This window comes from Lolium rigidum, chromosome 7, assembly GCF_022539505.1.
Source record: "Lolium rigidum isolate FL_2022 chromosome 7, APGP_CSIRO_Lrig_0.1, whole genome shotgun sequence".
Lineage (NCBI taxonomy): Eukaryota > Viridiplantae > Streptophyta > Magnoliopsida > Poales > Poaceae > Lolium > Lolium rigidum.
The window spans coordinates 231,636,462-231,655,032 of record NC_061514.1 but is presented as its reverse complement, the minus strand read 5'-3'; the positions used below and the strand labels follow the sequence as shown (position 1 = coordinate 231,655,032).

Genomic DNA, 18,571 nt, shown 5'->3' with positions numbered 1-18,571 from the left:
GATGCCGACATGCAGGTATGCACATGTTGTCTTGCCGTAGACGGATGTGCCACCCCGGTTCTCCATCTCGTCATGGGATTGGTTGCTGGATATGGGCAAATCCATGGCAACAAGGCCATCCCCTCCTTCCCTTGACCTAAACCGCATACGGCCTCGTTCGTTTCGTCCCATCCCGGCCGGAATCGGCGCCCAAACCTGGTGGGTCGGCCGGGATCAGACCCACCGTGGTTTAATCCCGGTCCCATCTTAAAATGCATTCGGTTAGTCCCTTTCGGGGTACCACCCCGCCCGGGTTTTACACAAAACCCCCAAATCCACCGGGTTTTAAAAAATCGTCACCCCACCCGTGGATGGCATCCCGGAAGGACACAGAGAGAGGAGCTTCGTCCCTCTCGCGACAGCGGCGGTGGCAGCGACGCGATGGAGAAGACGGCGGGCGGCGGGCGCGCAACCAACTGGAGGAGACGGGCTCCTCTAGTCTCGTCTCCGGCATCTCCCCCTCCCCCGCCCTCGATGCCGCCACGGAGCCGGGACCGAAGACCTAGCCCTCGGGAAGCTCAAGATCTCCTTCCCCGTCCCGACGCCGGCATGGCTTTCCGCCCCGACATCCGCACAAGGAGCGCCCGCCGGTGGGGACAAACGCGGCCAGCAGGGCGAGCAGGTGGTCACAACGACGGCGAGCTGCTAGTCCCGTTCATGGTTGTTGGGGATTCAATAGGGGAGGCAGTAGGGGCACGACGATCCTCGGCCATGGCGGACGCGGACGGAGCCCTTCGCCCTGCTGCTCCCCTCGGCCAGCTCTGCCACAGATTCTCGGCTCCTCACATGCCTCCATCAGCAGGCTGGGGCGGCCGTCCTAGCCGGGGAAGCGCGACGCGGAGTCCAGCTGGGGGAAGAGGAGGGCGAACTGCCTCGCCGGAGTGAGGCGACCGGGTACCGGTGGTCTCCGGCAGTTCCGCGTGGTGGCTGATTCTTTTTATTTTGGTTGTCTGTGCTGCTTATGCTGGCAGCTGTTTGCGGGATCAGGAGATTAACCGAACAACAATTGGAAGCAGGTATATGGGGAGGGAAGTTAGTGGAGATTTGGGTGGCTGATTGGGGTTCACCCAAACTCTCCCGGTGTTGATTCCACTAGTGGATCTAAACTAGTACAACCGAACGAGGCCTACGGGTGATCGGGGTTTTATTGTAGCGGGAAATTTGTACTACTAACCACTGATTCAATAGGGATATCATGCTAAAACAAAAAAACTTGGCCACACGAAACAAATAGGTGGCCACGTTGAGGCACACCTACTAGCCCAATAAGGACATGAACATGGCCACATGAATGAACTAAATCAGACACAAAAGGTGTCTAATTTACGTTCACGTTTTGGTTATGCCCTTAGATGATGTACCGGTTTTCGAGATTCAGCTTTGATGATGACATACTCAATCCATTCGATATGCATGTTTTTTAAATTTATCTTTGAGCAAAAGTTAATCGACATACTTCCTCCGTCCTATGAAACATATCTTATCTTTTTCTAAATTTAGGTTAGTATATGGATACATCCAACTTTACACACAATTAAGATAGTTTTCATGAAACGGACGGAGCATATAAGATTTATTTAATACAAAATTGGTATCATTAGAAAACGTTTTTAACATGAATATATGAATACCAATTATGTACTATATAATCAAGATATCCTTGCTCTTTCAATCTGTGCATTTTATTTGTAAAAATAGAGGTAGTATGTGCCATTATGCTAGCATGTGTATAGCAATCAGCTGAAGATACATACTTCAGGGTTTAAGGATACGGATCGATGTTGTTTGAAGCTGCCCGCGCGGACATATTGCATGCCTCAAAGGTGCATCTTAAACAAATAAACTTTTGTTTTTTAGTCTGGATCACCCTATTTTTGGAGCAAATTTAGGTGGGTTTACAAGGACAGATAACGTGTGCGTGTCCATTTGTCCGGCCTGTCATATACATGCAAGCCAATTAGTGAGGAGAGAAAGCACATGGGACGTGGTCCTTGGCCACTATTTAGTCCCTACGTGTGGGATGTGAAAATTGATTCTAAATTCTTGTATTTTTTTATTTTTTATTGTGTTTAACATTTAAGTTGTTTCACATTATAAATTCGCCGAGTTGAAATGTACTACCTCAGGCCGGATTTAGTCGATGCAACACTTGCATAGTTATACACTATCGATGCTTTGGCTTCGCATCGATCTTTTCAGACCGGAGGGAGTATATCGTTAGCTACATGCAAATATTTTATTTCAAAAAAAATTGAACACTTTTTTTTTGAAAATGGAGATGAACTTTGGGTGCACAGATGACAGACCACAATGTTGTTTCACGAAAAATTGATATGTGCGCACAATATTATTTCACGAAAAATTGATATTTTTTATGTTGTGTTTAAAAAAATAAAATTTGATGATTAAAATACTATTTAGAGATATTTCTTTATTTTTTACATATGGTATTATCGGTTTTCCACAAAATTTAGTGTGCGCACATAGAATGCTGAGCTCCACTCATGAAATTTTTGTTCGGATTTTTCTTTTAACATTTCAAAATATTTTTCCAATGATAGAAGCGCATACAAGAAGATAAAAAGTGGATTCCGATGGAGTGCACCCGGCATAGAAATTTGACGTACGTACGAAGAACATCCAGCGATCCATATACTACTGTAGCATGGACTATTGTGAAGCGTGAAGATTATTATGAATGTGTGCACACACGATCGAGATCGACGATTGCGCTATATGCCGCCGAATATGCGCAAAGATGCCACGCAATGTCTCAGAAAAGAACTAGATGCCACGCGTTCTCCCAGATGGCTTGCTGTCGACCGACTACATGTTTGCTTATCATAGTAAGCGCTATCCCTGCTTTCAGAGATTTGTACTTTTGATTTGAGGTGGAACAACAGCTAGTCCAAGACTCCAGACTCCAGAGGGGTTTTGGTGTTTTTTTCTAGCTGCCTGCCGGCCACATTTGATCTATCGCCTATCGGGTGTCTTTGGCTCTCTTTGCGCTTCATCACTGATCGATCGGGCCTAAACACGGACAGCTACGCATTATCCTGCCATCACTTGGTAGACAACGAACTGCTCCAGGAATTAATATGTCCTACTTTGAAAGGTCCTTCGAATATTGCCGGATCTCAGAGAACGAGATGCTAGGATCCTTTTGAGAAACATACTGTATTTTCCTTGTGAGTCTATTAAGATATGTAAACACTTGGGCAGGCAGATGTTCTCAAACTGCAAGCAAATTGAGTACATAAACAAGTTACGCAAATGATAAATACACACATAGTCACTTAATTAAACATCATCAGAAAACATTATGGTAGCACGGAAATTGTCGGTTAAAACACTACGCTAGTTAGCAGAGTGCTTCGGACCAAATGAACATCAACGCAACACTTGATCACTGTATTGTAAAGGACGGTAATACATTTCAGCAAATTCAGCAAGACAATATTTAGTGTTTTTCTTACAAACTCATAGATAAAAGGCACCAATGTACTTACCAATGCATGTACCACAAAATCAAAATTAAGAGTTCCACATAGTTCAACATTCATCGATGAAATTGCTTGTCTCATAGATAAAAGGCACCAATGTACTTCCCAATGCATGTACTTATTCCACAACATACTTAAAAATTGCAAATAGCGTTTAAGCTGTCCATTGGATAAACTAGTTGTATATTTGGTCCCTGTTCCAAATAAATGAGTCTTAATGAGCAATCCACTCGGCTTCTTCCACGTATGAGCCATAGCATAGGTTTTGTAATGCATAGTCATCTCACTCTATGCGAAATGAAATGAACGCCAATAAGCTAATGAAGACCACTAAACCCAGGTTAGCTAACCAGCTTGAAGAAACTCCCCAGACCGGCCTCTATGTGCAACCTAGTGTCACAATTAGGGTTCCTTCATGTGGGTGGTTGCCGCCTTCACTTCTCACCTTAGTGTCATCGGGAGCGAATTCCTATCCCTATCGGCCCAAGGGTTTGTTGATTTGATTGTATTTCTGCACATCTCGTCCCGATGCCCTCTAGGCAAGCCGTTTTGTTAAGGTGTCTCCTTTTGTTGAGGCCAACCATCGTCTTGGTCATAGCTGTTTCAGAAGCTAGTGTCATATGCAAGCAGATGGTAACCACCCCACCAATCCCAGGGATGGCGATCGCTAGGGCATCTCTAAAATAGAACAATCTAAAAATGTAGGAAAATCTAGTGGCGTCTAGCCGTCGCCAGTGAGGTCGACAACCTCCGTCATCTCCCATGGCATGTGCGGTACCGAACTCCCAAATATATTTTTTGTTTGTGTACTGATAAAACTTTCAACGTAATTGACATTTATTAAAATCCACAAAAGTTGTAGCTGAACTAAAAAAAACTGTACTGAAATTTTACAAAGTTTCGACTAAATCGACACAACTCTAAACTCACAACTTCTAAAAGAACATACATTAGAAGAATGGAAAATACAATAACATGGGGGGCTGATGTGCGAAAAGTTGTCGCCTCGAATCCTGAGTCAGGCGAGCAATCTCCCGTTTCCCCGTCGCAGTGACTCAGCACCACCTCCCCCATCCTTATTCCTTCTCTCTCCTCGTATAAAGCGCCGCTCCCCGCCCGGCAGCGAGGTCGCCTCCATGACTAGACTACACTCCCACTCCCGCCACCCATCCACCACGCCGCCCGCCTCGCCACAACCCTAGCGCCCGTCCATGGCAGCCGAGTCCTGCGGCAGCCGCGGCGCATCGCCCCCGCCTCAGCATCCGTCCTCCGCCAGCGGCGGCGCGGCCGGGAGGCGGCGGAAGGCCGAGGCCTACCGCGAGGTGCTCCGCCGGATCCGCGGAGGTCCGGCGGCCGATGCCCGTCCCGGGTTCGACGACGAGCTCTGGGCCCATTTCCACAGCCTCCCTGCCAGGTTCGCGAACCATCTCCACGCTCTCTCTACCCGGCCTCTCCCATTCTCGTATATTCTCTTCGTCCCAATTACCAGTCAGTTCGCACGCCCGCGCAGGCATGCGATCTGCGCGTCTGTTCCGAATTTTCGACGCCTAGGGTTGGAAGCATAAGCTGCACGATGATAGTACACTATATTTTACTGTTCGATCGTTATGCCAACTAGCCAGTAGCTGCTATAGTGCTATTGTTTTGTTTTTCTAGCTAATGAGTTAGTACTGTACTATTCTTGTGTTGGATCGTAGACGTGTTTGGTTGTTTCCTTCGCTTTGCTGTTGCCTGGTTGGGGGTCCAGTGGGGATCGCGATCGCTATCCGTAGCCGCCCTACTACTCTTCTCCGCCGCCGATCCAACTCTGTGCTTATCTAGGTCCACCAAAGACCGCTTCCTTATCGATTTGTTAGATGACTCACTTGATTACCTTGTTAGCTTAATTAATTCTGGATTATCCCAACCCGTGCCACTTGTGTGCCTCCCTGCAAACAGTTGTACTACAAAGCAGTACAACACCTCCTAGTACAAGTCGTTCGTTCTGCTAATCAATCACATAATGCTTCATTACAAATCGAAAAGAAATGCCCCGTCCAAAACAAGCTATGCTGCCCTCATCTGTTGTTTAGTTAGCAAGGGCATTGTAAGCTTATTTCTGTTCATGTGACACATGAGATATTTCTTGCTCGTGTGGTTAGTACGTCCACCCGTAAATATATTTGTTTGGATGATTCTTCGTTAATTCTCCTAGAGTTGTATGAATAAAAGCATGTGACTGGTGAGTATACTGTTAAGCTCTATATGGTGCAGACAACTTGGAAATTAATTGTAACTACTCTTTGGTGGAACATGGTTTGTTTTCTTTTGGGTGGTCTCCATTAGTTTTCACGGCCAGGCTTGTCTTGTCAATAGAAACTGTAGATCCTTAATTAGCTGGTAAGTTTGTTTGTAAAGTACTGCAGAGATGCATATTCATGCCCCTTGGGAGCTGTAGCGATAAGCTTAGAGCTCTACCTCCGTTTCAAGGAATAAGGCGCACGCGCATCCCAAGACGAACTTTGACCATAAAAATTGAGCAACAAAATCTTGATTATATTATATGTAATTTGTATCGTTGGATTCGTATTGGAAAGCACTTTTTAATAATACTAATTTTATATAAACAATCCTTATCTATTTGAAGTAATTTTTGGTCAAACAAAAAGCTCGTAAAACGAGGGCGCCTTATTCCTTGAAACGGAGGTAGTATTAGAATATGTTCCGTCAATTCGGCTAATCCTAGACATGCTTGGGTCTGCGTGTGCTTTTGACAGGTATGCGTTTGATGTGAATATCGAGCGGGTTGAGGATATTCTGTTGCACAAGAGATTGCTTGAGGAGGCCCGTGAACCAATGAATGGGCTGGTCTTTGATGTTCGCCATTCACAGGTGATTATCTCATAAGATGATCTCAGTACTTCATTTTATGGATCTATAGCAGGCTGCTATCTAAGTTAAGACCTTTGTGTTGCATGGGAATTACTGTGCACTAGGTCATATTGCCATGGTATTATACCATACCTGTTAACAGCTATTTCTTTTTCTTACGTGTAATACTCCATCCGTCCCTATTTACTAGGCGCCCTCTTCTTCGGTGATTTAACTTTCACCATCAATTTGACCAGTAATGCATGAGACATGTGTCATAAAATTGTCCCATTGAAAAATTTGTTCGAATACAAATTCACGATGGTGTTTTTGTAGCACATAACCCACGTTTTGCTCTTCAATATTGAACCTACGGAGGGAGTAGCTTCTCTTGCTACCATGTTTTTCTAGCTATGCCTAAGCTTGTCTCGCACTTGAAAAATCAAAATGCACTATCAACCTTTTGACTCCTGGTCAAAATAGGGATATTAGATGCATATAAAACTTTCTCCTACTTGTAATAATATCTATCATACTATGCTCAATTTTGCACTCTCTTTCTTGACTATTATATTCATTGACGTCATGAACTGCACTTATTATGTTGAGGGAATTATAAAAAAAATACACTTATTGTTTTCAAAGGGCTGCTTTTGATATAAACAAGGTTCAAGAAAGCGTTATGCGTAATCGGTGCGGTGGCCTTCCGGTTAGCGCTTCAGCGTGCATAAGCGGCGCTTTTTCCCTCTTTTTTCTGCTTTTTTCTGCTTACGCGCTTATGCGATCGATGCGGAAGGCCTCCGCATTGCGCTTTAGCGCGCATAAGCGACGCTTTTTTCCGCTTTCCCGAACCTTGGATATAAAGAAGTTACTATAGGTCTATAGCTATGTCTAAAATTGCCTTTCACTTAAGGAATCAAAATCTGTGGACTGCTGATCAAACATACGGAGATTAAGTGCAAAAACTTTCAGATACGTGTAATGATATCTATTGGACTGCAGATAGCGGTTGAACATACTCTAGTTTTCACAAGGATGTTATTTAAATCAAATCATGACCTACACTTCTTAGTATGTTAACAAATTTACTTTAGATTTTTACAGTTGACGGAAGCACTGAAGTTGATTCAGCAACTTCCATTAAGAAAGAGGAACAAGATCCTCAATGCTCAGCTTTTGCAAGTGATCAAAGGTGATTTTGTTTTCAGCTTCTCTAATATTGGGCAGTTCATAAATTTATTCAGAGTTGCATCATATGATAGAAAGATGCTTGTTAATGTATCTAGTGTTCTGTCAAAAATATAATTGAACTATTTGTATATATTTTTCATGCTTTTCGGTGTATGTAAGCAAATTGTCTTGCTGCATTTCCACCCTTTTATTTGTGGGGCCCTTTTCGGTTTAACTACGTTTTGCTAACAATGAGTTAAGAGGGCCAATAGTTTCTGATATTAATGTCAATACAGGCCTCTGTATGAAGTTATATTTGCATGTGATGATAAGCCAAAGCGTCTTAGTCAGGTAAAAGTATCATCTTCTTATTGAGATGGAAATTATCATTCTCACAACAGTGACATATATATTTATGTGCTATGGTATTCTCCTGCAAGTTACGGAACTTCTAGATAAGTTATATAACTAATTGTGTATATTTCCAGAATTGTTGTAAAATTAACAAGCACAGTGAAGCTAATGTATAGCTATTCACATTACTGCTGTGGAACTGGTGGGAGGGGGTGCTTAGTAACGAAATTTCTGCTGGCATTGTAGTTTGCAGCCAGTATGGCATCTGCTTGCCTGGTATACCAGGCTTCAGCTTTGTTCTGTACACTTATTCATGAGCATTATTTTCCTTTTTGGTCGAAGGTATGCTTTTGGTGCAATACCTATTCACTCACAAATATGATACTCTAAATGGATGCTCCTTCCGTAGGGAGTTCAGTCTAATCTTGAGAATGACAACAGTACAACACTAACATGCATTTAGTCCTTCCTCCTGGTGTTCACAATGAGATTGGCTAGTGTACTCACTCCAGTTCACGAAAACTGACGTTTTGGACATCAACACGCTCCGAAATGTAACTTTGGTCGCAAATTTGTATTATTTATATCTGTAGAATCAATTAAAATTTGAAGTCGTGAAAGTATGTTACAGTTTCAGGACAAAATATTTCAGAAAATATACGTAGTTAAAGGTTTGGAACCTACTGAATCTTTTCATGAACTGGAGAGTGTACTATATAATACGTATCTCTGAAGCAGTAATCACGTGGTTCTTTTGGGATGATATGCGTACTGCAGTCTGTTAGTGTTATAGGCTGGTCTATACTATTGTTGTTAAAACACTTTGCCATAGTGTCAGTTTTGATTTCTTTGACCACATGCTTGCCAAATTACACTGAGCACTGGGTGGATAAACAAACATGTATATCATGGCACATCATGCAAAGTCTCTGTTCTGTATGGAATAAGGATACAGTTACCACAGCAGTACCGCTGCTTGAGATTTAGTAGGTGCACGAGTAAAGATGATGCTCAAACTGACATGTGTAATAGTACAGAAAATAATTTAGCACACAAACTGGTTTCTTTCTTCACAGTAAATTTATCTCGCGGAACTCTGGTCATTGAATCAAATTAACCTTAATGAATAACTAATTATTTATCTTCTTTTAGCCATTTTTTTTTCATTAATAAAAAAACTAATTATTCCGATATATAAAATATGAATTCCAATGGCTTTTGCTATAGTAACCTTCCCAACCACAATTTTTTATTCCACTCTGTTCAGTTATTTCTATGCGAAATAACAAATTAATTATAACGAACGATACTAAAAAAAATAGTGGGTTCCATCGTTTCTATGGTTCCCTTTTGAACGGTATATCTAATTTGCATGCCTCCGCATTGGGAACCGTTGCCGCCATTATGGAAAACTGCCCGCCTGTTGTGCCTATGACAGGGCTAGCCCATCACTCGCCACATCGTTACGCTCGCAAGGAGACCTGTGGGGGTGGTGATGGCCCCGGGGCGCCGGACACAGTATTGGGCTGTGCCGGGCTGGAAAGGCCTTTGGGGCACGCGGGTGGGCATGGTTTTCTGTCAGGCACGCCCTAAAGGCCTTTCGGGGCCGGTTTTTTTTTCGAGAAAACGCAAAGGACCTTTGCGCTTCATTTCATTGAAAAGGTAGAATAAGGTTTACAACCTCCTAGGAGGTGGGATACATTGTTTGGTACAAAAAGATCAGTGCACATCCCAGGTGGATGGCAAAACTACTCGTAGCCCCTTTGCCCATAAAAAGACCTCTTCTTTGATGTTGGAGAGCAGTAAAGGGATGGATGGCTGGGCACCCTCAAAAACACACGAGTTCCTATGCTTCCATGTCATCCAGGGGATAAGAAGAGTAGCAGAAGCGAGGCCCTTGCGAAGCGGCTTGGGAGTGTCCAGTTTGGCTTGGTGCCACCAATCCATGATGGTGGGTTCGCTGTCAGGGGCTGCTGCCGTCATTCTTAACCAAGCCAGGATCTCATGCCATACCTGCCTAGTAAAGGGACATTCCAGCATGAGATGGTGCATAGATTCCGGTGCCTGGTCACAGAGCAGGCATTTGGGATGGTGGGGAAGCCCATGTCTAGCAAGGCGCTCGGCGGTCCAGCATCTGTCTTGGTTGGCCAGCCAATGGAAGAACTTCACTTTCGGCGGCGCCCATGTTCTCCAGATGAGCTTCCAGGAGTAACAAGTTGTTGATCCATGGAAGGTGGCTAGGTAGCATGAGCTAGCGGTGTAAGTTCCCGAAGTTGTCCATTTCCAAAGCAGCCTGTCAGGGGTGTTGCTGAGTGTGGTGGCATGGACCAGGTGCCATAGCTGTAGGTATTGCCCGATTTCGTGAACTCCAAGGACACCTTGGATGTCCCTGGCCCAACTGTTCCCATGAAGCCCCTCTGCTACAGTTCTGATTTTGCGCCGTCTCTTAGGGATGCAGTTGTACAGCAGAGGTGCAATCTCTTTGACCGACCTGCCATTGACCCAGCGATCCTCCCAGAATAATGCCCTTTGTCCATTGCCAATGCACATAGTTGTGGAGGCAGAGAAAAGAGCTCGCTCCACGTCTGAGAATTGTAGTTCGAGGCCGCTCCAAGCACGGTTGTCGTCGGTGTGGGAGAGCCAAAGCCATCGCAGCCGCAGGGAGAGGCCGGCACGCTCAATGTCTTGGACACCCAGGCCACCATAAGCAATGGGCCGGCACACGCGGTTCCAATTGACGTGGCAGTGGCCGCCGTTGGCGGCGGCACGACCAGCCCACAGGAAGCCGCGTTTTATCTTCCGGTTTGGGGGACGCGACTGGAGATGCTCTAATAAAACTCTCTTCTTCATGCAACTAATGGAAAGAAAGCACATACCTGTTTATATTTTACAGTATATGCTTGATCAGTTAGTTCGATCCCTACCTCTTTATGGTTTTTATACTTGTGGTCTATCATGCTATGCTTTGGCTAGTTGTTCTGTTGAACAACATCTGAAATGTACTATTGTTTCATGCAGCTAACATCTCTAATTGGGGAGCTTGGTCTTAATATTCAAGAAGCGCATGCATTTTCCACAAGCGATGGTTATTCTTTGGATATCTTTGTTGTCGATGGCTGGAAGTATGAGGTAATGCAACCTTGATCAGCATTGTTTCCCTTCATGAAAAAAGACAATTATTTCCGTTCTTGGTAGCAAGGTTAACTTGTTGTCTAGTTGTCTTGAACATGAGGGAATCTAAGCTGATATGGTAATGGTCAACGGTTGCCAAAGGGTAAAACCAATTATTCAGATTTAAGCTCATAATTTGTTTAGTTATAGGAGTTTAGATTTTTCATTTTTGAGGGTTCAGTTGGATTCATATTGAGATAGTGCATTGTACTAATATTCATCAGACATTTAGCAGTTCTGGGAAGCTAATTTCTCGCCTCAAGTCTAAGACCTTACAAATTCTAGAGAGTAAGAAGCAGAAAAGAGTTTGTATTAATAGTTGACATATCTGTGAAATTCAAACAATTTTCAAAATATGAATATTTGCATGCATACTCCCAATTCCTTGCCCTAGCCAGCCCTAATAGACTTGACTGCATGCCAGGGGCTGTTCCATGATCATGAGTAATTGGTGATCTATTGACAATACTTAACAGTTAAAAAAAAACTGTAATTACTACATTTTGAATTTTATGTGGTATAACGATCGTCTTCAGTATTTTTAAATTCCACTAGAATGGGACTTATAATTGGATCTAACAGTTTGATAGTATGATAATAATGCAGTTGAAATATCAGTATAAAGGATACGAATTTAGCTACTGCATGTTTAAGATAGCTGCAAGCTAACATAAACATATCTTTCCTTGTATTATTCTAATGCTCTTATCATTCTTTCGTACATGCTACCATCAGGTATCTATCCTGTATTTGTGGTAGCATGCTTAAAGGCATTTTTCATGGTTTGTAACAAAGCATGCTAATTGCAGAGATGTTGAAATTGTAGTATTCACTTAATTACGACTCCCTGCATGTGCCTACCTTTTCTATGTTGCTGTTTTGTTAAAACAATTCTTGAAAATTACAGGTTGACGCTCTACGAAATACATTGAGGAGGGGAATTGAAGAAATAAAGGTAACATATGCAGTAATGCTCTTGCTGGAATACAGTTGAGTTTATTTAACTTCATTACCATTGAGTATTGACATTGAATAAATCTATGTTAGTTCTTTTGTTAACATTTTTTTCTGTTTATTGAAAGGAATAATTAGTTAGAGACCTCCAGGGTTGACCGGTTGAGAGCTTCTTGAACTATCAACTGTTATATTTTTAGTGAAAATCAGTAGTTCCATGAATAATTTTATATAAGAATAACATCACTGAAATAATGGATTATATTGTTTAAAATACTCCCTCCGTTCCATAATTCTTCACGCAAATTTGGATGTATCTAGACATATTCAATAGGTACATCCTAATCTGCGACTAGAATTATGGAACGGAGGGAGTACATAGTATAATGGAGGATGCACAAGATAAAGAATACCTTCACTGCAGACCTAAGTACAAAAAAACCGAGGCTGCTATAGTCAAATTAGAGAAATTTATATCTGAGCAACAACTAATTCAAAACATCCGCCATCATAGAGGAACTGTCTTTTAGCCATTTCAAGTCCTACAAGTCGTCCTTTTCCATTTATGCTTGTGGTTCTTAAAAAAACATTTTTTTGTCGGTTTCCAAATGTTCTGGTAATCTGGACCGATTAGTTGAAGACGATTTTTTGCAGGGCCAGGTTCAGACTCTGTTATGGTGCAGAATGTTGAACCCATTTAGATGGGTATCCTAGAAAATTTGAGTCAAACACCAATATTACTTGTTGCATTGGCACTGAGGACAGTACACTTCTCCATGATTTCATCACTGCAATAACACAATTTTAGAATCAACTGCACATACTTGGAAGTTTCTATGAAACAGCAAACGTAGTGTATATCAGTAAGAACACACTATGTTTGGGCATGCTGTTGTTTTCTGAACCTATTCAAATGTTTATGAGACGGGAATATCCCTAACAGGGCCAAGCAGCTCTTTTAGTTGAGAATGAACCTACTCCTAAGTAAATCTTCAAGAGTCATACAATTCACGAGCATTTTCTGAATCAGGAAAATTGTTGTTGGGTGGTTGATTGTTTTGGTGTAACAATTTTAGCAAGGACAGAAACCATGTAACTTAGTTGAACATGTTACATAGTAGTAAGTACATTTTGTAAACAATGAAACACAATCACTAGTTGTGCTGTTATGTGCCATTTAAGATTAGAAGTCTTCTGCTGTGCATGTGTTCATATTCTAAGTTTTTTTACCTACTAATGCAGCACAGAGCATGGCCATTGGTTCATTCCACGCCTGTTAGCATGGGCCATCAGCTCTTGGAGGATTCTTCTCCAGCTGATTGTGTCCAGATACCAGCTGATTCAACTGATGTTTGGGAAGTTGATCCAAGGCTTCTCAAATTTGAGCGAAAATTAGCATCTGGGTCATTTGGTGATCTGTATGTTCTATAAACTGAAGTAGCAGTTCCACTTTGGGTAAATTACTCAAGGCTCCAAGGAGCCTAGGCACCCACACTAAAAAATTCTGATATATGTATATGATGGATATAGGATTCAAAGTTGGGTGTGCAATATTTAGTAAGAAACCATTTAGTTTGACATTTGTAGTTATGCAATATTGTCGATACTATCTCAAATTAGTTGAGACCAAAAAGAATTTAGTATGGTTATCTTAATATCTTAAGAACACCTCCTATGGGTATTAGAAGATACCTAGACCAAAAGCCGCAAATCACAATGCACATACCGATTTGGGTGCCTAGGCTCCGGATGTAAAACCTGTCCTTCGTCTCTGTTTGTAACTAACTTACTTTTGTGTATTGATCATCAGATACCACGGGTCATATTGTAGCCAAGATGTTGCAATCAAAGTACTCAAGCCTGAGCGGGTTAGCGTCGATATGCTACGTGAGTTTGCACAGGAAGTATATATAATGAAGTGAGTGATGAGATTTACGTATTGTATATGTTTTCTGTTGACATCCTACTTCAGCCAAGAAATACGTATCTTAGGATTATATTCCTTTCTACTGACAGGAACTCATATGAAAATTGGACTCACTGTAATAATCTGCGTCTCCAAGGCTCCAAGCTGTATCATGATACTACTCTTAAAGCAAGAAATAGTTATGCAGAATTTGGGCTCGGTAGTCTGGTCAAAATTACAAGTAGATCTTAGTAAAAATATTTTGAAAGGTAGAGGATAATTACTGGCATAGGGGACTGGCAGAAAAGAACAGTGCACCAATAAGCATTAAGAATATCAGCCTAAATGTTTTCTTCATTCGCTGCACACTTAACTGCCTCAAGATGTAATCAATATGTTTGTATCCTTTTTCATTTTCTAATTGGTGGGGCATTAAGTGTTTCTGCTTGATCTGTTCCTTTATTTTATTCTATTTTGCAGAAAGGTTCGTCACAAGAATGTTGTGCAATTTATTGGTGCATGCACTAGACCACCTGTTATGTGTATAGTTACAGGTATACAGGTTTAACACGTCATAAAACTTATGCAGAATTGCTCATGTATATTTACAACCATAGAGCTATACAGGTATACTTTGGAGTACCATTCATGTTATACTAGTTAACATCTTTTCATTTTCAGAGTTCATGCGTGGAGGAAGCATCTTCGACTATATTTACAACCATAGAGGCAGTTTTCAGCTCTTAGATGTGCTAAGAATTGCATCCGACGTGTCCAAGGGAATGAACTACTTACATCAGATTAACATTATCCACAGGGATTTGAAGACTGCAAATCTTCTCATGGATGATCAGGTACTTTATTGCTTATGATATATTGTTGCAGTGTCGTGTAAACATATTTTACCAAACTGCATACTGTGATGAACCTAATCATGGATCTCTGAATCTGTAGTGTTTAACATGACACATTTTTTGGCACGATTCATGACCAAGTTAAAGTGGTTGTATTTGTTGCCCTTAATACGCATATACATTCCAAGAAAAGAAATGAGTAGATTCTAGAAAATTCAGGTACTGTATTATGGTTGTAGTTGCAGAAAACTTATGTGATGAACCTAATCATGGATCTCTTAATTAAACCTGCCGTTATTTATCCATTCCCCGTACCCAAATTCATACCCATGCGTTTGGGTAGAGCATGGGTAGAATTTTTCTTACCCATTTAACTTTGGGTATGGAGAGGGTAATTCTCCGTCACCCACTGGATTACCCAAAATACCCAAACATCAATTCTGTTAACTCTTGCCTTGGTTAGTTCTCTTTCCTTTCTCTATCTTTGGCCGAATCAAACTCTGCCATGGCTTGTAGATCCTCCGAAGCTGCCATGGCCTGCAGCTCCAACCTGATGGGGCAACTTTGCTCCTCCCATCGTATTCTGCCCGTTTTCTTGTACAAGTTCCCGCCGTCGTCTCCTGCCGCCCGCTGTCACTTGCTGTCGCCCGCCGCTGGTCGCCGCAGTCCGCTTCCCGCTGTCACCCGCCATCGTTGCTGCAGTCCGTCGCCCGCTGTCACCCATCGTCGTCCGCCGCAGTCCGCCTCCCGCTGTCGCCCGCCGGCCGCCGACCGCGCCACCTGACGCAACCTGCCGCCGACCGCGCCACCCGACGCAACCTGCCGCCGACCGCTGCAGGCCGCTGCTCGCCAGGGCAGATTCCATGCCTCATGCGCATATGTGCCTCCTGAGTCCTGACGCGGTGCTTCCATTGCTACAAGGCATCGATGATGGCTTCTGCAGATTCTGATTATCCGTTGGGTCACCATTACCCGCTGGGCATTATCCACTATTTTTGGGTATGAATAATTTAATTTTAAATGGGTATGGAGAAATATGGGTATGGGTTTGGCTACACCCATACCCTACCAAACGGCAGGCTTACTCTTAATCTGGAGTGTTTAACATGGCACTTTTTTTTGGCACGATTCATGACCAAGTTAAAGTAGTTGTGTTCGTTACCCTTAATACGCATATATATTCCAAGAAAATAAATGAGTAGATTCTAGAAAATTTAGGTGTTATGGTTGTAATTGCAGAAAACTTATGAGTTACCGCTTGTGCCACTTGATCCCAGGTTTTGATGCCATATGGTCCCTAGAAACCCCACTCTAAATAATTCCCATCCGAGTTAGCACCACTCTGTAGTGTTGAGTGGCGCAAGCACAAAACTGATCATTCACTGGCTTTGCACTGCATGTTAGCATGGGTGGGAATTGGGATTATCTTAAACCATGTAGAACCATGGGTTATAAGTTAGAAGCTTACAAAGCATAAAACCTCTGGTTTTCTGCATGCAACCTCAAAACGGAGATTGTTAGCTTTACTCAAGAGTTAGTTAATTCGAAGTACTTTGACCGTTCATGATCTTTTATGGTTCGTTGACTGCATTTTGTCATAAAAACTGCTCATAAACTTGCAGGTTGTTAAGGTTGCAGACTTTGGGGTAGCAAGGGTCAAAGACCAATCTGGAGTTATGACTGCAGAAACAGGAACCTACCGATGGATGGCTCCTGAGGTTAATTTGCCTTTTCTATGGAAGAACCTTCCATCAATTGTTGTCCCATTGCTTAAATGTAGCTTTTTGCAGTTCAGTTGACTGTATTATGATGTCTGGATTGCATACAGTGCAACTCAGAGGTGGTGTTTCGGCACATAGGTGCATATGAACCTATTATACAAAATGCAGAAAAAATAGAATTTAAAAATGTCTAAAAATTTCAAGATAAAATTCTCGTGTATATTCAGACATTCTATATTCACACTTAGGTTTTCGGGGGAAACGAACATTTTATGGGGTCTGTGTAAAAAAGACAAAAAATGTCCCGTGAATAGTCATGTGAGAACATCAAAATTGTCTTTTTTACATGGGACACAAAAAATGTTCTTTTTTTCCGAAAACTTGTGTGCAGACATAAAATGTCTAGATGTACATGTGCAATTTTATTTTAGAATTTTTTGATATTTTGGAAATGTGTTTTCACATAGTGGGTTCATATGACCCATGAGCCGAAATGAATATCCCGTGCAACTCTCCTTTTTTGCTTTTATAATGGCAGAACATAGTTTGTTTACTTGGGTCTGCAGTATGTATTTATTTCCCATCTAAGATCGATTAAAGAATCTAGAATCAAATCCTTGTAATATCTGAAAGTAGTAAGGAAAAAAGCATGGTTTCTGAAAGTATGTTCAGCTCCTTTGAGTATGTTCAAACTACTAAAGTAAAACATATCAGATGGTTTCTCAATATATTGCGTCCATGCAAAGACCTCAAGCTCCTTTTCCTTGTTGGGGTATACAAATTTCGTGATAGCTACTCCATATATGTGCCATATTCACTATGTGGTTCATCATTTGCCTCTTAAGAGCAAGACCACTACTGCTTTGAGTTATTTTCTGGCTAACTGCTTGCAGGTCATTGAACACTCGCCCTATGACCAAAGGGCAGATGTTTTCAGTTTTGGGATAGTTCTTTGGGAGCTGATGACCGGAAAGGTTTTTGTCTTTTTTGCAGATATATTATACAAGTAACAGCTATGCTGAACTCTTATTTTGCTAACTGTTGTCGAATTTTCTTTTCAGCTTCCTTATGAAGACATGACACCTCTTCAAGCAGCTGTGGCTGTTGTTCAAAAGGTATATCACATTATTACTTGACACTTGTTACTACGAGTTCACATGACTACAACAATCTTCATTTGCCCTAGGAAAACAAAGGATGAACACAGGGTTGATTGGTAGATCTCATGCAATCAAATAGGAAATTCGAGAACATGATCAGCTAATCCTACTCTTGTGCTTGCAGGATCTGAGACCTACCATTCCTGCTGATACTCATCCTATGCTTGTTGGTCTACTCCAGAAATGTTGGCAAAGAGATCCAGCTCTAAGACCAACCTTTGCAGAGGTTCTAGATATGCTACACTCAATAAATGAGGTAAGCACTGGAACAAAGAAGACATACATGTGTTTTCGTAGTCATTTTGCGTGATAAACTTCATTCCCAGGTGGTTCGAAGTTCAGGGCATCACAAGAGGCGTCCAGGACGATCTCACTCGGGGCATAGTTGAAGCAGCTGTTACGACAGCTTTTTTTTGTAGTGTTCTACGCCTTTCATTCTATAGTCCTTTGAATCTTTGGTAGCAAGGTTATTGTGTAGCCCTTTCCACGAGGGGAGTAAGGCGTTCTTTGTTGTAGTTGAGTGGTAATTTTGGATTGATCTCGTGGGTTTGTCATGTTGATGGGCTGTGTCAATTTTTGGGTAAATCTTCACGATAGCTGTTTGTTCCCTTTTTGAGGTTTGAGCCTTTGAGGAACATATATATATATATTAATGTACCACTGATCTTTCACCATGAAGCAGGCTTGTTATATTTCTCCTGGATTATCAAGCTGAAGGTGCGGCAGCACAGTTCTTTGTTTGCCATCGGCTTTGATTTCTACCACTTAAGGGTTATATAATTTATTGTACAGATGCAGTCCTAGTTTTTTGGTATTGCACATATTTAGTGTGTACCTTAGAGAATATAGTACCATTCCTCACTTCTCGTTAGGGCATCTCCAGCGGCGC

General features: G+C 42.1%; 1 protein-coding gene across 1 annotated transcript; it reads left to right on the top strand.

The window, feature by feature from the left end:
• The first annotated feature begins 4,753 nt into the window (after positions 1-4,753).
• On the top strand, positions 4,754-18,360 carry LOC124675474 (serine/threonine-protein kinase STY17-like). Its single transcript, XM_047211551.1, has 15 exons — positions 4,754-4,956; positions 6,299-6,413; positions 7,487-7,584; positions 7,859-7,913; positions 10,935-11,045; positions 11,995-12,042; positions 13,284-13,459; positions 13,852-13,959; positions 14,428-14,501; positions 14,629-14,801; positions 16,424-16,519; positions 17,416-17,496; positions 17,584-17,637; positions 17,807-17,938; positions 18,009-18,360. The coding sequence occupies exons 1-15, from the start codon at positions 4,754-4,756 to the stop codon at positions 18,069-18,071; spliced, it is 1,587 nt and encodes a 528-aa protein (XP_047067507.1). The 3' UTR covers positions 18,072-18,360.
• The last annotated feature ends 211 nt before the right edge of the window (positions 18,361-18,571 follow it).